The following is a 21,485-nucleotide window of genomic DNA, read 5'->3' as shown; positions in this document are numbered from 1 at the left end:
GATTCATTTACATCTCAACACACTAAATAGCTCATGTGACACTACCAGCAATAGTAGCGCACGGAGCACATACAACACAGTGTACGAAAACTTTGGTAGGATCTACAATATCTGAACTAATCTTCTCTGTTCAATAATAAACTAACATTGCTCAAGAGCTTGATCATGGCAGATAAATGGTTAGGGTGGATATGTGACGGGCGGATACACGACAGATTACTGTACTTAGAAATAGATTTAAAATGAAAAATATGTTTTATTTTTATAAAACATATTTTTGCTGCTATAAGTGGATATATGTAATTGTGATCAATGTGTTTTATCAAAATTAGATGACACCTGAAGTATCAGAATCTTTTTTATGATAGCCCTAGTCCATCAAACTAATATTCAGAAGAAAAAAAAAACATGGGTTGGTTCTTGGTTTTCCATATATGAAAGAAAAAAAAAAACCTGGAGTGACAAATCACTATGTCGACCCATTTCCGTGTTGATTCCTTAATATGACTACAGACATTATCCCTAGCAATTAATAATAAAAAAATGTGCCTTATATTGGGAATTAACTTGATGTTAACTATTGTTTCATAGAATAACGGGCATGTCAGTTCAAAACTTGTCAAATGAAGTGGGCATACAGATATTGACAGAGCATTGCATACGGTATAAGTGGTTGCTACTATTTTGTAATAAAATGCATAGCACTCTTTTTCAAGGTCAAAACACACTCAAACAATATTTATATTTCAGTGCTGCAGAACTCTCAAGGTGAGGTCATGTAGGGTGTGAAGCCCCATAAAAAAGACCCTGAATGTAGAGTTCTACAGTAGTTTGAATTACAAACACCCCAAACTCCTAATGATGCATCTACAGGATTTCTATTTTAGACTGACACGCTCCTAAACAGCCTGTGGGTCTGCTCTATCTCATCTGAGAGAGCTGAGCATGATTTGGTAGTTGGGGCTCCGAGATGTGTACTCTGGTGTAAAAAACAAAAACAATGAACTACCTATATTTTAGTTTTATGTGAATAATTTGATATGCACCTGTTCTGATTGGAGCATTGTTTCTTATTATTCCATGTGCTTCCTAGCTGTCATTATTCAGAGATGAACTATTCTGGATAAGTTTGACAGTTATTTTACGATCAAAACATATTTTTCTTCTGGTGGGACTTAATGAGCAACTTGGAATTGGTAGGAAATATCTGGGTTATCTCAACTGGTGTTCTCTTCTTCTAGTTTAGATTCACTAACTTGGATATCTCAAACCCATACCAAGATTACATTCACATTCTAAAGATGACACACCACTCTGCACCAAAACCATCCCTCTGTTAGCATTCTTTGAAAGCAACCAAAAAAAAAAAAAAACACCACAACATAGCGTCCGGTAATTACAAGGATAACACATTTTGTTTCATGTCTCATTATAATTAATTATCTTTTTGCTGCAGAATCAGGGCTATTCCAGATCTCAGTTTTACTCCAGGCATTTAGTGCATCCTGCATTTAAAAATAAAAGTGTTTCATCTTCATTCTTCCCTTCAAAGGATTTAGCTTGCCAGTGTTTAGCGTTATGCAAAGATGTGTTTCTGCCAACGAAGATCACCTTATGGTTATGCTTGTGCAAATAACCTGCTGTGAGCTGATAAAAGGATTAATACAGGAAAAATCTTAATCTGTGAAATTACAAATTAAATTCTCATATTAAAATTATCACCCCTGAGGTGTTTTCTTTCCTGCTTTTAATTCCCCTCTGGTGTTCTGCATACATTGTGCCTGTTAATGACTCAGAGAAGCCTCTCTCTGTTGGCAGCCTGCTGCAGAGTGATAATATGGAGGCATTTACTCCACCGACAGATCTGGATTTAACCACTGACTGACAAAACTAAGTGGCAACTGTGTAATAAGCCTATATTAGCTGAAAACTCCTGGTATAGTATTCAAAATACACTCTGCCCATGGGTTTACCAAAATCCTGGCTAGACTTAATGATAGAGTGTGATAGAATAGAGCTGTCACTACTAGTGAACAGTTTTACTCATCCTTTTAAACAAAGTGAGACATACAGCCATATTGCTGATGCTGGGTTTCCATGTACAGTGCAAATTAATACCATTGCAGTAAGTGTTACAGATCCAAATGGATTAATATTTCCATATATGTTTTTCTCTCTCTCCCTCGTTCTCTAGCGGGTCTTTACTACATGTATGGTAACTTTCTATTCTACTAATAACCTTCCTTCACACGTATTTAATACCTCTTTTCTAATTGATATCTACGTTCTTAACATATAACAGCCCCTTTAGGGTTGATGTTTAAGACATCTTCATCTGTTTGACTAAGATATAGGCCTTTATTTTTTAATAGGTCTCTTTATAGACCATCTTTGAAAACACTAAACAGTCTATCAAATAGTTTCTACTGCCTATTCTGTTATGACTGTTTCTGTCACTGGAAATCTAAACCATTTGCCACCAGATTTTTTAATTATGGGGCCGCACATCAAAGTTCAGTATGAATAATTATTGTATCACTTTTGAAAATGACATTTGTGTCAACTATTACAAATGTAAATAATGACATAGCTGCTGGAGCTAAAGCTTATAGGATCCCAAGTCCTGAGCATGTGTCAGCCCAAAGAGAAAATAATAGTACACAGTATAGCTAGGCAGTTGTTAAACCCAAAAATAAATAAAACCCTCAGTTACCACCAAAGAGGATCTTATCTCCTAATATGAGAAACTGGCTCTTCAAGTTAAATGGCAGGAAATTGTCTTTTCTAGTATTGATAACATATAGTAGATCACTGTTTTAAAAACATACGTCAGGTTTCAGATACTGATATGGTATATGTTTCCATCAGATTTTATTTTATTTTATTATTTTGTTTTTTACCCAGAAGCTCCGGTAACTTCAAAAATAAGATGCTTTCACTAGCTGAACAAAATTTTGTTTTGTCTCTCATGTAATGAAGCAAAATAAAAAGGCACTCACTGTCTGACAGCTCCCAGAGCCGTGGGGGAAGATCACTGAAGTACTCGTGGTTCATGGCTGCCAGTGCTGACAGTCTGTTCTTTGGGAAGCACTGGAGGAACCTGGTGGCTAGTTCCTCTGCATGATTCACATAACCTAGTCTGAAACACAAGCAATGTAGAAACATGAACTTTAGGAAGAGTGGTCATAGGGTCCATACCCAAATAGAAATCTTGGCAACTATTCAGAACACTGAAATCAAAGTAGTAGATGTTTTGTTATTTTGTTTAGAAAAAAAATAACTTTCTACTTTTTATTTGGGATGGAATAACACATTTAAAATTTCACAATATCTGTTGTAGGAACTGATTGAAAACTGAAGTAACAGCTACATCTACACAACATACTTCTAAACGTAACAGTTCATTTTTATTTATTTTTACTCATTGAAAATACAGTGCATGTTAGCAAATGAGGTAGATGTGCACTTCATCTATAGTTAGTTGTTAGACACAAAGCTCAGCCCCTTGAACAGTTCTGAAAAACAGCATTTACAATGGAGGCTTCTGGGGGTACGTTTGGCCCAGCACAGGAGGGGGGGATGAAGGTACCATGTCTGCAACCTCCTAACTCCTAACTCCTACAGAGCCAATGGCAATGTTTATAATTTTGCTTAACAACATGCTATCTTAATGTACATTTAAATATCTGGTTTCTGCTTGCTATTACACCATTATAGGATGTAGGGCCCTTCATTTTGATGCAACTCAAAGTCAAAAAAGGTAATGAAAAAAAGAGAATAATTAACAGTTATGCTCTTCCTGCAACTGTGCTGCTTCTCTATTATAATTGTTTTATTCCCCACAGCAAATCCTCTTTGCTTTTGAACTTCAAAATAGGCTTCAAAATACATTTGGACACCCTGGCCTTCACAGCTTTGTAGGACTGCTAATCCTGCTAAACTGGAAGCAATCTATCCCATCCTCATATGTCTGGACTAGGAACAGGGCCGGATTTAGGTATCATGGGCCCCAAGACAAGAAACCAGAACAGACCCCCCCCCCCCAACCCCCAACCCCCAACCCCCAACCCCCCTTTTCTTTTTTTTTCTCTCGGACGCAACATACTTGTCACACCGATTCTGGCAATGACTTCTGTCCTCTGTCCAGTATATGCAAAGCGGTTCGTCCACACATTTATTTATTATTTATGTATTTATTTGACAGGGACAACGTACAATGTTTTACATTTATGACATGTCATAAGATGTATTGCACCCAGACTTAGCTATGAGCTAATTGTCTTTGGCAGTCCCTGGGCAGGTGTATAGAAAGGAAGAAAATAAATAAACAAACACAGAAATCGAACAAGAAAATACAAATATAACATTTACAGAAGGGAGCAATTTGCAATTGACAGTTTAAATAACTTAAAGTTATCTCCTCAGACATAATGCAATTATTCCCTCTGAACCAATACATAGTTATAATAACAAAAAGAAAACAGCTAAAATTCATAGTACCAAAATAATAATAATTAACCTCCCACCCGATTTTGATAATTGCAAAATCTACTAATCTACCACAGCTAATGATAACACACTAAAGTGCCACTCCAATAAAATAGTATATTTACAACTAGATGGTAACTTTACAAGTAAAGTTGTGGGTCTTGCTTTATTGGGAAAGTGATCAAAGTAGCTGATTTGTGTCAAAAGTCACATTGTTTACTAATTGTCTCATGCTTAGAATGTGCTAGAATTTGAAATTTCTCAAAGTTCTATGACAGTTAATTCAACAGTGGGAAGTAGACTACTGAAAGAAGTTGATGCGGTTACTAAAACAGCTGTACATCTTGATTGGTAGATGTCATTCCTGTTTTGATTTCATATTTGAATAGCAGAGAAGTAGAGGAAGATTTCATACACTCTAACTTTTTTGTCTAGCTTGTTGGGAAAGTGGTCAAAATTTCAGTTGTTTATAAAAAGTTAGAGAAAAATTAGTTGGCGCAGTTACTAAAATAGGTGTACCTCTTGATTGGTAAAAGTTATTTCTGTTTGGATTTCAGATTTGATTTATTTGTTGGGAAAGTGGTCAAAGTAGCTGATTTGTGTCAAAAATTACGTCGTTTACAGTAAATAGAATGTTGGAAGTCTGAGAGTTTTTAAACAATGGGGAGCTTTAGAATGTTGAAAAAAGTCCCATTAAAGTGAATGAAGATGGACAAAAAAGGACAAAAAGCTTAATAGTTTAAAAAGTATAAAAGATATCAAAAAGTTACACACTATTTCAGACCGGTCTACACGTTTTAAAGTTTGAACGGCGTTTCTAGCTTAAATGGTGTAAGAGGAGTAGCGTGCCAAAGAATGAGAAGAAGAAGAAGTATGTCGAAGATTTAAAGTAGGGACTCTTGCTTCGCAAGCCCCACTAATTAGTGATCACAGATTTGTATTTATTTTAACCATACTTTTAGTTTAGAAGTACAGAACGTAATAAGAATGTTTTCTACTCACCTACTTTATTTTATTTTGTGTACATCTTTACATCCACCACTACACTACTTTTAATCATAAATTAAGATTTAATCACTAACCCTACTAGGATTCCCCAATTCTGCGATCACAGAAATTATTACAGAATTCACAATTCTGCACAGACATTTGCAGAAATTGTCTCACATAGGAAACTGTTTATTATTATTATTATTATTTTTAAATCAGAAATACAGGCGTGTTGATTTGCTGTAGTTTATTTTGGTGCCCGCAGCAGCACCTGACAGCTTCCTTCGAAACTACAGGATGAATCGTGCACACAGAATATAATGTGCTGAATAGTACCCCAAAACCTTCCATGAAGACGTCCCTCGTACCAGCCTCCGGAGGAAAAAAGTTTGGATAATTAAGACAATAGCGATACCTGTTGAAATGAAGGAGGATACAATCTGAAATACTGGCACAGCACACCGGCAGCTACAGTTATACAAATATGTAACATCTGCAAATATAAATGCGAAGGATAGTATCATTGTTAAAAAAATAAAAAAATAAAACTTTCGAACCCCTCCAGGGCCCTCTGAGTGCGTGGGCCCGAGTGCAGTTGCACCTGCTATTGCTCTGCCACTGACTGGGTCTGACTCCTTCTTCATTACTTTTCAATTCTTCAGGCCCGTCAATAGGACCAGTAACGTCGCTAAAACCCTTGTCGACTGGGTAATCAGGTTCATTTCTTGTCGTTACTTTATCTTTACGGGATTTAAAACCGAAATGTGAAAGTCTCTGGATTTGTTTTTCCAGCAGGCATCTTTCACTATCTTGCTTTTCCTTTTTTTAAATTTCGCTGCACAGGTGCTTTCTGTTCATCTCTCTTGCATGCACGCTATCTCTCTCGCCGTCTTACTGCATGTGCGTGGCCAGTAAGAGACGCCAGTGTTTAGCTAGCATGATAACGGCGCAAGTGAATTGAATTTCAAACTTTAAAACAGCGATTTTTATTTATTCATTTATTTATTTTAACCTGGCCTGTGGGCCCCCTCGCAGCCCAGGGCCCTGGACAAATGTCCCATTTGCCCCCCCTTAAATTCGGCCCTGACTAGGAATGTCATTCCTAAATTAGATACAGTTAGGTACATACTGGGTGGCTCACCAATAGGTTTTATATGGCATGCTAACCCTTTCTGTCCTCTCCTGACATTTTTTTTCTTTTTCTTTCTCTCTGACCTTTCAGCTTCTCTCTGTTTGACTTTCCTTTTTTCTTTGCTCTTTCCTTTTTCTGTTATTTTCATAAATTGTACAGCTCGTTATTACCGTGGTGCATTTTGCACTAGAGAAAACAGCTTAGTAGATCTGGTTCAAGGGGAATAAGAAGGGGTTTCTAATAGTGCATTTGTCTGAGGAGTTTATAGAGGATGGTTCCAACCAAGATGCCACTATGGCTCTCAAGCACCCAGGGGTTGTGTGGTCTGATTGAACAGACACTGAAGATGGGTTGTGCAAATCTGACGACTCCTTTTCAAATCACCCTCAGACCTTGCACAAAACAGGAAAACCTGGACTGCACATGACTGCACAGATTCCTGATCACAAAAAGCATTCTGACCTTTTAACTTGACCCCAACAGCTGGTAATAAAAATAAGTACAAGACTCAAAATGATACAGAATGATAGTAAACATAATCAGAGAAGTACAACAAAAAAGATGTGTTTTTAAAAAAAATGTCAGGTAAAGCTAATCAATTTACATATAAAGTATGCGTTTCCCCTATAAGTTTGTGGACCATAAGTCTCTTGTATAAAGTGCAGCTTTTTCTGTACGTATACATGCGTGACAAGGTTGGGCCAGATATTCGTGCCTAAAGTCAGAGAGTCACAGTCATTGAGCATGGCAACAGGCATAACGCCCCTCAGACTTTTTTTTTTTTTTTTTTTGGCTGCGTTATTATCAAAATCATGATAAAGTAACTGAAGACAGAAGCAGTCCAATTCCAGTTCTAAATGTTGCTTAGTAGTTTGTCAGTTACTCTTATCAAGCTTCTTAAAGGTTTTTAGATGAAGGCGCAGGCAGTTCTGCTTCAGATGGTTTACATGTGAGCATGTGCAGTGAACTCCTCAACCCCCAGGAAGTTGTGGCGCGGTAAACTGAGAAAGTAATTAGGACTCAAGTGTATAAAATAAACATGAGGCAATCATTTTACAAGTAATTTAATTCCATACTAAATCCTGGTTTGCCCAGGAACTTGCCAGAGTAAACAGCACATATTTTTATACATTTTATTATAGGCAAAACTTCTAACTTAAGAGACGCCAGCTCCATTCCTACTGTTTTTTTACTTGAAATAATAGGACAGAGTAATGCACAGTAATTTACTGTTTAAAAACTACCCTAAAGCGGCCCCCTAAAATCAATCTTTTCTAGCCAAAAGTATGTAAGGCCCAAATCATAAGGCCTTTTATCTCAGCAGCAGTGTGGAGTAGTGGTTAGGGCTCTGGACTCTTGACTGGGGGGTCGTGGGTTCAATCCCTGGTTGGGGACACTGCTGCTGTACCCTTGAGCAAGGTACTTTACCTAGATTGCTCTAGTAATAACCCAACTGTATAAATGGGCAATTGTATGTAAAAAATAAATAAATAATGCAATATCTGTATAATGTGAAATAATGTATAATGTGCTATCTTGTAACAATTGTAAGTCACCCTGGATAAGGGCGTCTGCTAAGAAATAAATAATAATAATTATCTCAGAAAAGGAGTTTTAGGAAATTACACATTGATTAAATGAACAGCATATGGATGCATTTATATTTTTATATTTTGATTTTAAAAAACGGGTGTATTTTTGGTTTATTTTGTATAGTTTGGGTTATGTATCACGGGGGAGTTAATGTATATTGGTACATGAGCACGGGGATGTGGGTTTGTGTGTGTGTGGAATAGTGGTGACAGGGAGGCAGTTAAAATCCTCCCTGTAAAAACACATGGGAATGAGGCTGGAGCAGTGAATTAAATAAATGATTAAATGATTAATTAAGGCTCCAGCCACAGGTGTATAAATAGGGTGATTACGGGTGAGAGAGGGGTGGGAGTGTTTAGGAGAACAAGAACAGAGATGGTGTTTGAGAAATCTATGAATGAAATACAGAAAGCAACTGCTACCTACCTGATAGCTGTACCAGCACGGTATTTGTTTTGTGTTCTGTTTGTTTTCTTGTTTATTTTGGCTCTTATGCTGTTTTGAATTCAGTGTTTGTTCATGTTTTGTTAAAAACCTTTTGTTTTTTTAAATATAAAACGCACAAGCCACACTTCCATTCTCTGCAGTACTGTCTGTGTGTGCTTCCGGGCCTGACGTCACCACCAGCCAGCTTGGTCATATTTTGTAAAATGCTTTTCCATAGCCAAAAGTTATTTGAATTGGGCTCTAAAAGTCTGTACAAAACATAATGGAGTATACAATCATAAAATTACATTAAAACACTCAAGTATAAAGTATGCTAAAGTATCTGTATGCATTTTTACTGCTGACAACTTTATAAGGAGATTTTTTGTGCCTCTTACATGGCACAAGGCAGCCCCAGCTCAACGGAGGAAACTGGTGCAAAAGCAGGAGGAGAGGATGAGGTGCGTAAAGGCCATTTTCCAGGCCAAGCAGGGAGAATGGATGTGATGGGAGAGTGTGGAACAACGCAAGATTGGCTGGCAAGACCTATGGTCAGTGGAACAGAGCAGGATCAGTTTCCTCACCAGGTCAACATATGATGTTCTCCCGTCACCACAGAACCTAAACCTCTGGGTAGGAGAGGATCCCTCATGTGTTCATCACCTGCAACATTAAGGCACATTTTGACAGGATGTAAGGTGGCTCTTAGCCAAGGACGGTTTACTTGGCGCCATGACCAGGTGCTGCGATGTTTGGCCTTAGCATTGGAAGACAAGCGTAACATGACCAATAAGTTGCCACCTGTTCCATCAAAACATTACACACAAAAGACAACATTCCTCCGCCCAGGAGAGCAACCACCAAGAATAGGTGTTAAAACCAATCCTCGCCCAGGACAACTGGAAGCTGCTAGAGACTGGAAAATGCTGGCAGATGTTGGTCAACGTCTTATTTTTCCACCTGAGATTGCCACCACTAACCTTCGACCAGATATTGTCTTGTGGTCTGGATCAGCACACCTTGTTCACCTGGTAGAGTTAACAGTGCCATGGGAGGATGCTGTAGATGAGGCGTATGAGAGGAAGAAACTCTGTTTGCTCAACTAGCCGCTGAAGCGGAACAGCGAGGATGGAGGGTCCGGGTTTACCCAGTGGAGGTGGGTTGTCGGGGATTTGTGGCACACTCTACAACCCGGTTTCTCAGAGACGTCGGATTCAGTGGCCAAGAGTTGCGTCGCACAGTGAAGAACTTATCTGAAGCAGCAGAGAGGAGCAGCAACTGGCTGTGGTTGAGACGGAAAGATTCTGGCTGGGGATCTCAAGCACAATAGAAAGAAAGAAACGCTGATATATAGGTAAGTAAGCTGGGCTGAGTTGAGTGGGGGACAGAGGGGGGTGATGCTGGGACGCCAGAATCACCGTCGAGCCCTCTTGAGGTGTCGTGGGCTAGTCGACGAAACACAGAGGATGGAAGATGTCCACTTGAAGACCCCAGAGATGTACCCTACTTAGCTCAATCCAGCGGTTGTCATGCTGATGCGCTGGGGAGACTGCACTGTGGTTGATCCCCGGAGCCAGCATCGCAACCGTTGTGTGTGCTGATGCGCTAGGGAGGCAATAAGCTGATCCCTGGAGCCAGCATTACACTTCAGCCAACACCAGACAGAAGGATATCTACATCATCATATGGAAGGAAACGCAAATGGATGGAGACACAGATGGATCACATTAGTTTACTGTAAAGCTACGTCTTAGTTGGTGCTTATCTTGGCGACAGCCGAGTTCAAATCAGCATGAAGTTTTAACATCTACTCTCGTGTAATGGAAATCATGAATGGCTTCCTTTGATTATTATCTAAATAGATATAAGTATTATGCTTTGAAAGGCGACAGTAGGGGGTGTTGATTTAGTGCATTCCAACCAGCTAATAGAGATAACCAGTTTCAACTAATTCATGTTCAACAGCTGTGCAGATGTAATTCACATAAGAATGACTGAGATCCATATCTTGACATAGAATCACATCCACCATGTGTACTAGGCGATGCAGACCGTGGAGACTGCAGACACATGCACACAAGAAAGAAGCCTGAAGGTTAACCATGAAGGTTAACATTTTCCATCATCACATCCAACAACTAAAGACTAGAAGCTTGAGCAATAACAAGTCAATCACAGAATACCTGTGATATCTACTTCATTGACTAACACCTTAGCGATGTTATCAACACGGCTCTCTTCCACACCTGGCTTGTAATACCTGAATCACTTTCCTGCAGATGACTCATTCTGAGCAATGTTCTCACTTTAAATGTTGTTTTTGGAGAAAAACCTGGTTGCAAGGTCAATGCAAAGTGAAAACATGCCTAAAATCCCATCTTATTACAGCTTTGAAGTAAGACAGTGGTACTGACAGACATTTTTTAAGCTTAAAATGCTAACAATGAATACAAATGTCATGATCCTCTTCTATTCTTTAAGGTTTCTGCCAATATCAACAGTTACTCAAAAGATGCAAGATGTTTTTATTAGGTAAATGGTAAGAACACCTATTTTAAACAAACAGTAGATAAAAAAAAAAATGTTTTTATGCCAGTGGCTTGGTTTACATGCACGTGAAAATCGACTCTACAGTCATGACTGTGTGACGTTGTCACGCAAATACATTGTGAAACAGCAAGAGGACGTCCTTTTGGCAGTGCGACTTTAAGAGCAGGATCAATCGCTTTCTCTCAATAAAAATATCTGTAAAAACCCATGTAAACCGGAGCAGGAATCGTGCTTGTGACTTAATCTCACATAATCTCCATCTGAATGGATGTACAAAACACACACGCACACACACACAAATATACATTTTAAGTAGTAAAACTCGTACTTAGTAAAAAATTATATTTTACATAATTTTGTGTGTGTGTGTTGGAAAGGTAACCAACAAACAAGTAGCTAATGCACGGTGTAATTCAGAATGTGCGCGACAACGCGTGAATTAATTTCTCTTGTTAAATGTTTTATCTTCATGGCAACGCATGAAGCTCTCCTCACGATATTCAGAGTTGTTTTTTTCCTACTTAGTAAGCAGACATGGACATTTAAATATCCCCTCCCCTAAATGACTATGAATTGAGTAATCTGCATTGGTACGGACAATTTTTTTTCCTAAATCAGAACTGCATGGCAACGCATTTCCTGAAAAGTACGGCAAACACGTCATGAGGAAAACTGTCATGACATGTAAACGGTGCCAGTGTTTACACTAAAACAAGCATAAGTACATGGGGAATTGCTGATTTCATCAATCACCTGACTTATTCTTATTGTGTTTCAATCTCAGTACCTGTACTATTTGGACATCGTTCAGTAGTCATCCGTTTTATTTAAGGTTATTGTATTTGGTTTTAGGATTTGTATTTTTTAGAATATTTTTTAACAGTCAGAGTTGTAACTACTACAGCCAGCAAATACTATTCATCATAATATTGCTTAAGACGCCTTTCCTTTACATTGTATTGTATTGATTAATACAATGTAAAGTGATTAGAAAGTACTTTTTCTGACACAAAAACTCAACGACTTACATGAAAACAAAAGCAAGTGAAAAACAAACAAATAAAGTAAACAGTAAATGGTAAGTTAGCAGGTTTATTTTTAAATCAAAATAAATTATGTGAGTATGTGCACAAGAGTGTAGGAGGTATCTTTAAAAGGACAAACTGAAATATATGTTCATCAGATCCTTTTACTAGGATCTCAAAACCTAAGATGGTTACACACCTGATTCTCCACATACTGCAATGCTTTTTAAGGGTTTGAGCTAAATTTATTGAAAGAAAATCACCTTTAACAGTTTGACTGTTAATAGAAGAATGTCTTTCTGTTCATTTATTTTATTTTTTTTAGTGGAAGGCTTTCTGAATTTATATTATCTTCATCGAAACTTGGCATGCAATAAAAGGAAGAAAATAAGCCACAGTAGTTAACATTCCACAGCATTCTTTCCTCACATATTTATTTCCTCACAGACTGGACAGGAGCCAAGCTAATAAGAAAGACAGGAACACAGAAAGGACACAGAAATAAACCCTTGGCACGGCATGCGGTCAGTTTTTGCAAGGTCCCACAAATACAGATCTCTAAAGGAATTCTTCCAAACCCAAAGAGGTACTTGTTCTGTTTTCAATGGTCTACAGTAAGCCTCTGCTGGGCTGTGCGGACCTCATATATATTTCCTTGTCTGAATGCACACTCAACGACATAAAAAAAAAAATATATATATATATATATATATATATATATATATATATATATATATATATATATATATATATAGTGCCTTGCAAAAGTATTCAGACCCCTGACCAATTCTCTCATATTACTGAATTACAAATGGTACATTGAAATTTCGTTCTGTTTGATATTTTATTTTAAAACACTGAAACTCAAAATCAATTGTTGTAAGGTGACATTGGTTTTATGTTGGGAAATATTTTTAAGAAAAATAAAAAACTGAAATATCTTGCTTGCATAAGTATTCAACCCCCACACATTAATATTTGGTAGAGCCACCTTTCACTGCAATAACAGCTTTAAGTCTTTTGGGGTAAGTATGTACCAGCTTTGCACACAGTGTCGGAGTGATTTTGGCCCATTCTTCTTCGCAGATTTGCTCCAGGTTGTTCAGGTTGGTTGGATGACGGTTGTGGACCGCAATTTTCAAATAGTGCCACAGATTCTCAATGGGATTGAGATCAGGACGTTGACTGGGCCACTGTAGGACATTCACCTTTTTGTTCTTGAGCCACTCCAGTGTTGCTTTGGCCTTGTGCTTGGGATCATTGTCCTGCTGAAAGGTGAATTTCCTCCCAAGCTTCAGTTTTTTAGCGGACTGAAGCAGGTTCTCTTGCAGTATTTCCCTGTATTTTGCTCCATCCATTCTTCCTTCAATTTTAACAAGAAGCCCAGTCCCTGCTGATGAGAAGCATCCCCACAGCATGATGCTGCCACCACCATACTTCACTGTAGGGATGGTGTGTCTTGAGGCATGGGCAGTGTTAGGTTTGCGCCACACATAGTGCTTTGAGTTTTGGCCAAAAAGCTCTATCTTGGTCTCATCTGACCACAAAACCTTTTCCCACATCGCAGCTGGGTCACTCTCATGCTTTCTGGCAAACTCCAGACGTGCTTTCAGATGGTACTTTTTGAGTAACGGCTTCTTTCTTGCCACCCTCCCATACAGGCCAGTGTTATGCAGAGCTCTTGATATGGTTGACTGGTGCACCATTACTCCACTCCCAGCCACTGAACTCTGTAGCTCCTTCAAAGTGATTGTTGGCCTCTCTGTGGCTTCTCTCACAAGTCTCCTCCTTGTTTGAGCGCTGAGTTTTGAGGGACAGCCTTTTCTTGGCAGTGCCTGGGTGGTGTGATGCAGCTTCCACTTCCTGATTATTGATCCAACTGTGCTCACTGGGATATCCAAACACTTGGATATTATTTTGTACCCTTTCCCTAATCTATGCATTTGTATTACTTTATCTCTAACTTCTGTAGAATGCTCTTTGGTCTTCATTTTCCTTCAGATTCACAGCCTGACCAATGATCCTTCAACAGTGGGGTTTTTATCCAGAAAATGTGACAGCAACGTTAATGGTTCACAGGTGGAGGTAAGGTAATTGTGTCCTCGTTAGGGCAATTTCTTTCATTGTTGTAAACTGGGAGCTTCCACAGCACAGGGGTTGAATACTTATGCAAGCAAGATATTTCAGTTTTTTATTTTTCTTAAAAATATTTCCCAACATAAAACCAATGTCACCTTACAATATTTGATTTTGAGTTTCAGTGTTTTAAAATAAAATATCAAACAGAATGAAATTTCAATGTACCATTTGTAATTTAGTAATATGAGAGAATTGGTCAGGGGTCTGAATACTTTTGCAAGGCACTGTGTATATATATATATATATATATATATATATATATATATATATATATATATATATATATATATATATATATATATATATATATATATATATATATATATCTGAAGATGCCCTGCTCCTAGTCTTAGTTCTTGGAGTTATAAGACTGAAAAGTGAAATTTTCATTATAATGTAAATAAGAACTGGTGAACTACTGGTCTATTTGTTCAGCTCCTAAGCAGGAACTTGCTAGAATGCGGCCCGGGATACTCCAAATGCCTCGCACAGTGAGTGACCCTGATTAATCTGAGATTATTTATCACAGTTAACCTACAAATCTGTCTAGGACGTGGCCTCACATCCTGTCAAATCCTGCAAGGTAACAACTTGCCTTTGAAAAACAATACAGCTATGGACAAAAGTTTTGCATCAAAGTTAGTTAATTCTATAGGGTGATGCAAAACCTTTGGCCAGCATTTCCCTTACACTGTCTGAGGCGTCAAAGCAGAGATGAAACCCTAAACCTAAAAATGTGGTGTTCCTGGAATTTCCTAAAGATTTAACCCATTAGTTATTCAAAGAATATTCCTATTCCTATTTACTACATGCTGTAAATATGCGTTTTGAAAAATGTGATAGTAAATGAAGTGAATGACAATTACATGGCTTTAAGGTGTCTTGATAATGCCTTGTGTGACGAGGGTATTTAATACAGTTAATACAATCATATATTTTTAAACGTTACTTTATCTAATACAGTATGTAATATGTAAAGAAATAATTGCAAGTGTAATCCTATTTTGGAAAAGAAAACGTGGTCACATCCACCATGATTCAATAACAAACCAACCTATGATTCAATTTTATCTCTCACATGTATATTTTTATGTTTAAACAAACCATAAACTAACACTCAAATCATAAAAATACTAGTATTTTTAAAGCAAAAAAAATGACTTACAGTTACCTAATGTCATTGTTGTTATTAATAATACACTGTTGTTGAAAGTATATTCTTAAAAGTGAAATGCCAGCAATGCTTATACTGAATTGTGCTTTTTAGTTTGATTACATGAATAAATAAATCCAATACATGAGGTGGAATAGCATGTCCTGTGGTTGTTTGTATACCAGTTAGTGCAAATGATATTACTTCCTGTGATTCTCAGACATAAATACTATAACACAGGGGTCTCCAACCTTGGTCCTGGTCATTTCAACCAATCTCTCAGTTACTTAATTGAACCAATTATTAGCTTAATTAGTCAAGATTAACAGATCTTCCAGATCTTTAGCCACTGATGATGTAAGACACCTATAAAACCTGCTGGATTGGGGCTCTCCAGGACCAGGGTTGGGGACCCCTGCTGTAACGTATGTGGGGCCTATGAAGTGCAAGAGCGCTTGGAGTGGGCGGGGCTGTGTTTCACAGTGATCCAGCAGCCTATGGGCGACGGGCACGGACCGCAGGAACAGCTGGTGATTGGCCGTGGAGTGGGATGATGCGGGACTGGCTGGTGACGGGGGGGGGGGGGTTGCTTGTTGTTGTTATTGATGCAGAGAGAGAAACAAGTAAACAGACAGAACAGTTCCACCCCGAGATTCCTTTTTAGTTCCATCTTGAGATTTTTTTTGTTTTGTTTTGATTTAGCGGTGTAGGTCGTGGCTCATAGCGACCTGTTAATTGTTAGTTAACCTTTGTTGAATTGTCTTTGATCATTTATTAGCATAATAAATAAAGATTGAGTTTTGACCTGAATCGACTGAAGGATCATTCTTATTTTTGTTACAATACAATATACCATTATCGTTTCCATGGTAATGAACGCTTCCTAATCTTCCCAGCCTCATTATAAATTGTGGTTAGCCATTTGGCATCAAAATATTTAATTAGAAAAATCTGATATAAGTCGTGACAATTTTTCAGTTAACTTATTTTCCATATAAGATATATCTGATGCATATGTTCTACTTTTAAGAACAATTAGTGACATACAGTTTAGTAGTTGGAGTGTTGATTAAGAAAAGACTTGTCAAACATGCCCAATATTGGGCCTCAGTAAAGAGGTCTGAACAAACTGTTAATAATGCACAGTTCGCTTCAGCAAGACAAGGTACAAAAGGAAACAGCAACTAAAGTAACGTTATTTTGGCATTTAATACATATATATTAAGCTCCTACCATGAGATCTATTTGAAGATATTTGAGGAAAAAAATCTTTATATTGCTGGACTACCTCTTATTGTTTTTAATGTTCTGTCTCGTGCACACTTTTAATGTAAACAGGTTTCGACAAAGGATGATAAAGACAGCACTCTAAAAGACTATGGCAAAGCAGTTCAGGAGTGCAGGAGTGATGCAGTGTGCAATTAACAGACAGAGAATTGCAATCCAGTTGGAAAGGGGTTTTATTAATTATAATCCTGGTCTGCTGACCAAACAATAACTCCAGGCAATACACAACAATGTGTAATGCACTGGAAGTTAATAAACGGGTTGCAGTCCCAAATAATAAACACATGCTCTCCTCATGTTGAGGTGGGAGCTTCATACGCCACCAGAGATCATGTACGACTGACCCCAGGATGACCTGGACATGGCCGTTGGGCCTGAATATGCCCAGCGGCTGCAGTTCCGCTTGGAAGTGGCCCACAACTTCGCCCGGACTCAACTACAACACGCAAGGGTCCAGCAAAAACGTAACTACAATGTCCATGCTAAGGGCCAACACTTCACAGAAGGGCAATTAGTCTGGGTGTACTGCCCTCGGAGGACTCGGGCCGGTGTCCGAAATTGGAGAGCCAATGGGTGGGTCCCTGCGAGGTACTTGAGCGAGTGATATGGTCTACCGGGTCCGGATTCCTCCCCCCGAGTCCAGACTGTGGTGCTGCATCGGGATCAGTTGGCTCCTTACCTGGGGCGGGCCAAACCTTTACCTGCCCCAGCTGCACCGGGGACCCCGCCGGTGACCTTGAGTCATTCCTCTGCCTTTACACCCACCAGTGACCCGGAAGCCCTGTCCCCCGCTGACCAGTTTCCAGCCCAACTCCCTGCTTCCTGCTTCACCATCCTTGTCCCCTGCCCTAATGACCCTAACTCGGACTCCTCAACTGCAGAGACATTGCCGTTATTGCTGTTGCATCACTGTTATTGTTTGCTGTTATATTAAGGTGCACGGGCTACACCATCTAGGAGGTGGTGGGTGGTAGTTAGCTATGGGGAGGCTCTGGGGGAGTTTACGAGATGGGAGAGTCATAGCGGGGGTTGTGTGTGAGTGTGGGTGTCTGTGGGTGCTTGGGGGTGGGAATGTGCAAGAGGTTGGGGCAGCCTAGACTGGGGGGGTATAGACAGGTGTTCACCGACACCCCCTTCTCCTGAGGGTCTGGAGGTCCCCTGCTAAGTCCAGGACTTGGCAGGGACCGGCGGAGCACAGTGATTGTTGGGAGGGAGCTGAGGGTGCGGGCGCAGTGGGCTGGTTGTGGGAGGAGGGAGTGTTTCGGTCGGAGGAGGGAGAGTTGGTAAAAAGAGAGTGACAGAAAGTGACAGAAAAAGACCTACTGTGAGATACCAAAACAAACCGTCTCAGACCTATCTGGTAACTGTGTGTTACTGCATGCAAAAACACAAGAGTTAGGATAAAAAAAAAGTGACAGAGAGAGAGAGAGCTGCAGGATAGGATTGAGGTTAGGATAGGTTAGTGGGTTTTCTTGTTTTGATGGTGTGGTCCTGGCCCAAACAGGGACCGTTAGTGTGTCACGGAGGGCATTAAAATGCTCCACGGAGCGTTGCACCTGCATCAATGATCTGTCTATTCTTTATAAGAAGTTGAAAAGAAACCCAAGTTTAAATACAAAAAAAAAACCTGTGTACATTTTCCCGTTAAGATGTATGTTTCCAGTAAAGTCAGAAATTGTATGTTCAGAAATGTATTTATGCATTAGTGCTGGGGATGACACAACAGATATACAAGTGTAGATGATGATAGAACCATTTTTTAATATGTATTGTACCATGATTTATTTTTATTTTTAAATCACACATTATGCAAAACTTTGCCTGAAACATGTTGTTTGACTTCCTTGAATAAAATAATTTGGTAACATTTTTGGCTGTAATTTGGTAACATCAAAATGCTTTATCAAAATATAAGGTAAAAAGTTTGTAAAAAAAAAATAAAAAATGACAACCCTTTTTTATTTTAGTGTACAAGGCATTTCATTCTGCAGATTTCATAGCCTCCTTGCTGGCATAAATTGGTACTGGGGAGATAAATATTGGAACTCATTCCAAACGACTGAAATTGAGAAAACCTATAATGACTGTATATTATATAAGGCTACCTCAATTTTTAACATGCTCTCTGTTCAATCTCTGCCCAGTCTTTAAATGAACTGTCAATATGTGTTGTTCCAAATTCGCAAGTTTTTGTGAACATAAATGATGTCTTAACTAGCCACGTGTCCTTGCCCTGTGCTCCTTTATCTGTAACATTGGTAATACATTTTTCTCTGCCCTGACATTTCCCCATGGCTAACATTCCCAAAATCAGAGTCCTTCTAGCTGCTGAAGTTGCAAAAAAGCACTACATTCAGGAGGGATGTCAAAAAACATTACAATCTTTACATACTGGAATATGCAAGCTGGGATGTGGCACATCTACATCGGGAACTGGAAGTTAAAAACGGATGCTTTGTGTTGCACAGAACTTGGAACATATGTGAGAGAATACAAAGAAATAATCATAAGTAACACAAATTGATGACAAAATGTGCATAAATTATATGATTTAATTACAAAAGTAAAAAAGTATGGATTTTGTGGCTGAAACCACTTCCTATTAAGTGAATTACCACACACCCTAACAGCACACAACACCCACATGGCTGAATGCAGTAATTGTGTTATTACTGTCAGGATTATTTTTTTCAGTGTCAAGCCAGGACTCAGAAGCAGTTTCTGAGTCTCATTGCTGCCTGATTTATGGATGTTAGGATTCTTGTCAGAAACTAAGTGACTGTGTCCCACCTTAGGGGAGTAATAAACTATGATATGATCGGCTAGACTTTACAACCAACTGTCATGCTGGCTTGTGAACAGTAGGCACAAGCAGGCCAGGACCACAGAAGGGCCTGCAGTGTTTGGAACATCACCCAGTCTAAGAACTTAACCAATTCGTAATGACTTGGCACTTAATTTAGCTTTAAAACACTTGCTACATTTATTTATTTAAAAAGGAAAAAAAAGGATGCAAATGATGCACATATTAAAACTGCTTACACATGCAAAGGTAAATAAGGATGGTTAAAGGTTTGTGAACATCCTAGGTGTAGTCTGACTCCAGCAATCAATTATTTTGAACAACCTAAGAGTATGCATGAGCTAAAAGTTAACCGTTTTTTTTGTTTTTTTTTTTTTCACTAACGCAAAAGCCAAATACAGGATATTCATTCTATTAAGCTCAACCCCCCCAGAGACCCAGTGTAAAAAGGCTTTGGTCTTAAATTGGTTCAAAAATAATAATACACATGTTTAATAATACATATGCTTGTATATCACAAATGTTGTTGTCATTTACTGACAGTTTTTGGGGTGGCTAGGCAGCCACAAGCTACAGTATACGATGGCTTCTGACAAACTAGTAATTAACACCCTTTATGACTCCCCAAACTGTTTAAAGCAGCCTCGAGAAAGTGATGACTTTGCGGTATATGCTAAATAAAACAGCTGCTACTTTTGAGACAGTGCCTATTTTTTTGTTGCCGCAGCTTCTAAATTGGGAAAAGGCTTCATTGGTGCACCCGACGAGTGTTTAAATATTTGAAATGAAATAATAATTCAAATGATATACACTGAGCTGTGCTAACAGCTACTTACACAGCAGAGGCAGAGGGCCTTGTGCAGCTTTGCGTAAATAATCCCAAAGACCAAAGCTCAATTATAAAATGGCTTTATTATCCATTCAAACTCCTGTCACCTTCATCTGGAACATTGAAGAAGTACTGTAATTCAGTAGCACAGATATTTTCATGACTTATCCATTTGTACAACAATGGTGCTGTGCTGTAGTTGAAAATGCATCATTTACATTAAGCTCATGAAGTTGAACATATTTCATAGTGAACAGTCTTCTCCTAGACCAATTTACGCAAATTCCCAAATCTTTTCCAAGACTGTAATATATAGTTTTGTCATTATAGGTCATAGGAGTGCCTTTGATATTACTGTACTTCTTTAGTTCTGAGCACTAATTGTAATACTTTATTTAGTATTTTCTGTAATTTCTGTCCCCTTGGCTGTTATAGCTGTGACAGCATGTTTGTTTTATTTATTTATTTATTAATTAATTTATTTACATATTTATTTATTGTCAGTTGGGGTGGTTGTTTTGTGGTGCACATTTGACCCACTAGGTATATGAACTAGGAACGTCAATAACTCATTTTACTCAGACCTGAGTCAGCCTTTGGACAGAAACAACATTAGGTCTATTGAGCCTGAGGCGGTTTATTTCTGATTCCCAGAGGCAAGTGAATATGGCCTGTTAAGGGACGTGCAATGACTCCCCTATAAATACTGGCATTATGGTCTTCTTCAAAATATGTCAGACAGAAACTTTAATATTGAACAGCCAATGTGTTCCACAGATGCTTTTCAATGTATAACACGTTTAGTAATTACCGTAAGCAATTTTATTTCAGCTGTTAGAAGTGGCTCAGCAGGATTTATATTTCGAGGTTAAACATTTATTGGTATTATAAATTTATGAGCAATCTAATAAATACATATGATCTGAATGCTTGGTTGCTCTACGTAAATGTGGCCCAAGGGTCTATACCTACTCCAAGCAATTATGAGATTAACACTGGCTGCTTGGAAGTCTAGTCTGTTTGATTCGTAATTAGAACATTTGAGACAAACAGAACTAAAATTACAAGAC

The 21,485-nt window shown here is 38.5% G+C and overlaps 1 protein-coding gene across 4 annotated transcripts in view; it reads right to left on the bottom strand.

The window, feature by feature from the left end:
* The window catches only part of LOC117399581 (cyclin-dependent kinase 14-like), a 238,798-nt gene that overhangs the window by 58,699 nt on the left and 158,614 nt on the right, over positions 1-21,485 (bottom strand). For all 4 annotated transcript variants that reach the window (XR_009328479.1, XM_033998865.3, XM_059022492.1 and 1 more), the window contains one exon: positions 3,000-3,139. Coding sequence is in view for 3 of the 4 variants with exons in the window: in XM_033998865.3 (XP_033854756.1) it covers positions 3,000-3,139 (140 nt within the window). In the remaining variant the exon portion in view is untranslated. The remainder of the gene's footprint in view (positions 1-2,999; positions 3,140-21,485) is intronic.

Source organism: Acipenser ruthenus, chromosome 4, assembly GCF_902713425.1.
Source record: "Acipenser ruthenus chromosome 4, fAciRut3.2 maternal haplotype, whole genome shotgun sequence".
In the NCBI taxonomy this organism is placed as follows: Eukaryota; Metazoa; Chordata; class Actinopteri; order Acipenseriformes; family Acipenseridae; genus Acipenser; species Acipenser ruthenus.
This window is presented reverse-complemented; position numbering and strand designations above follow the sequence as displayed.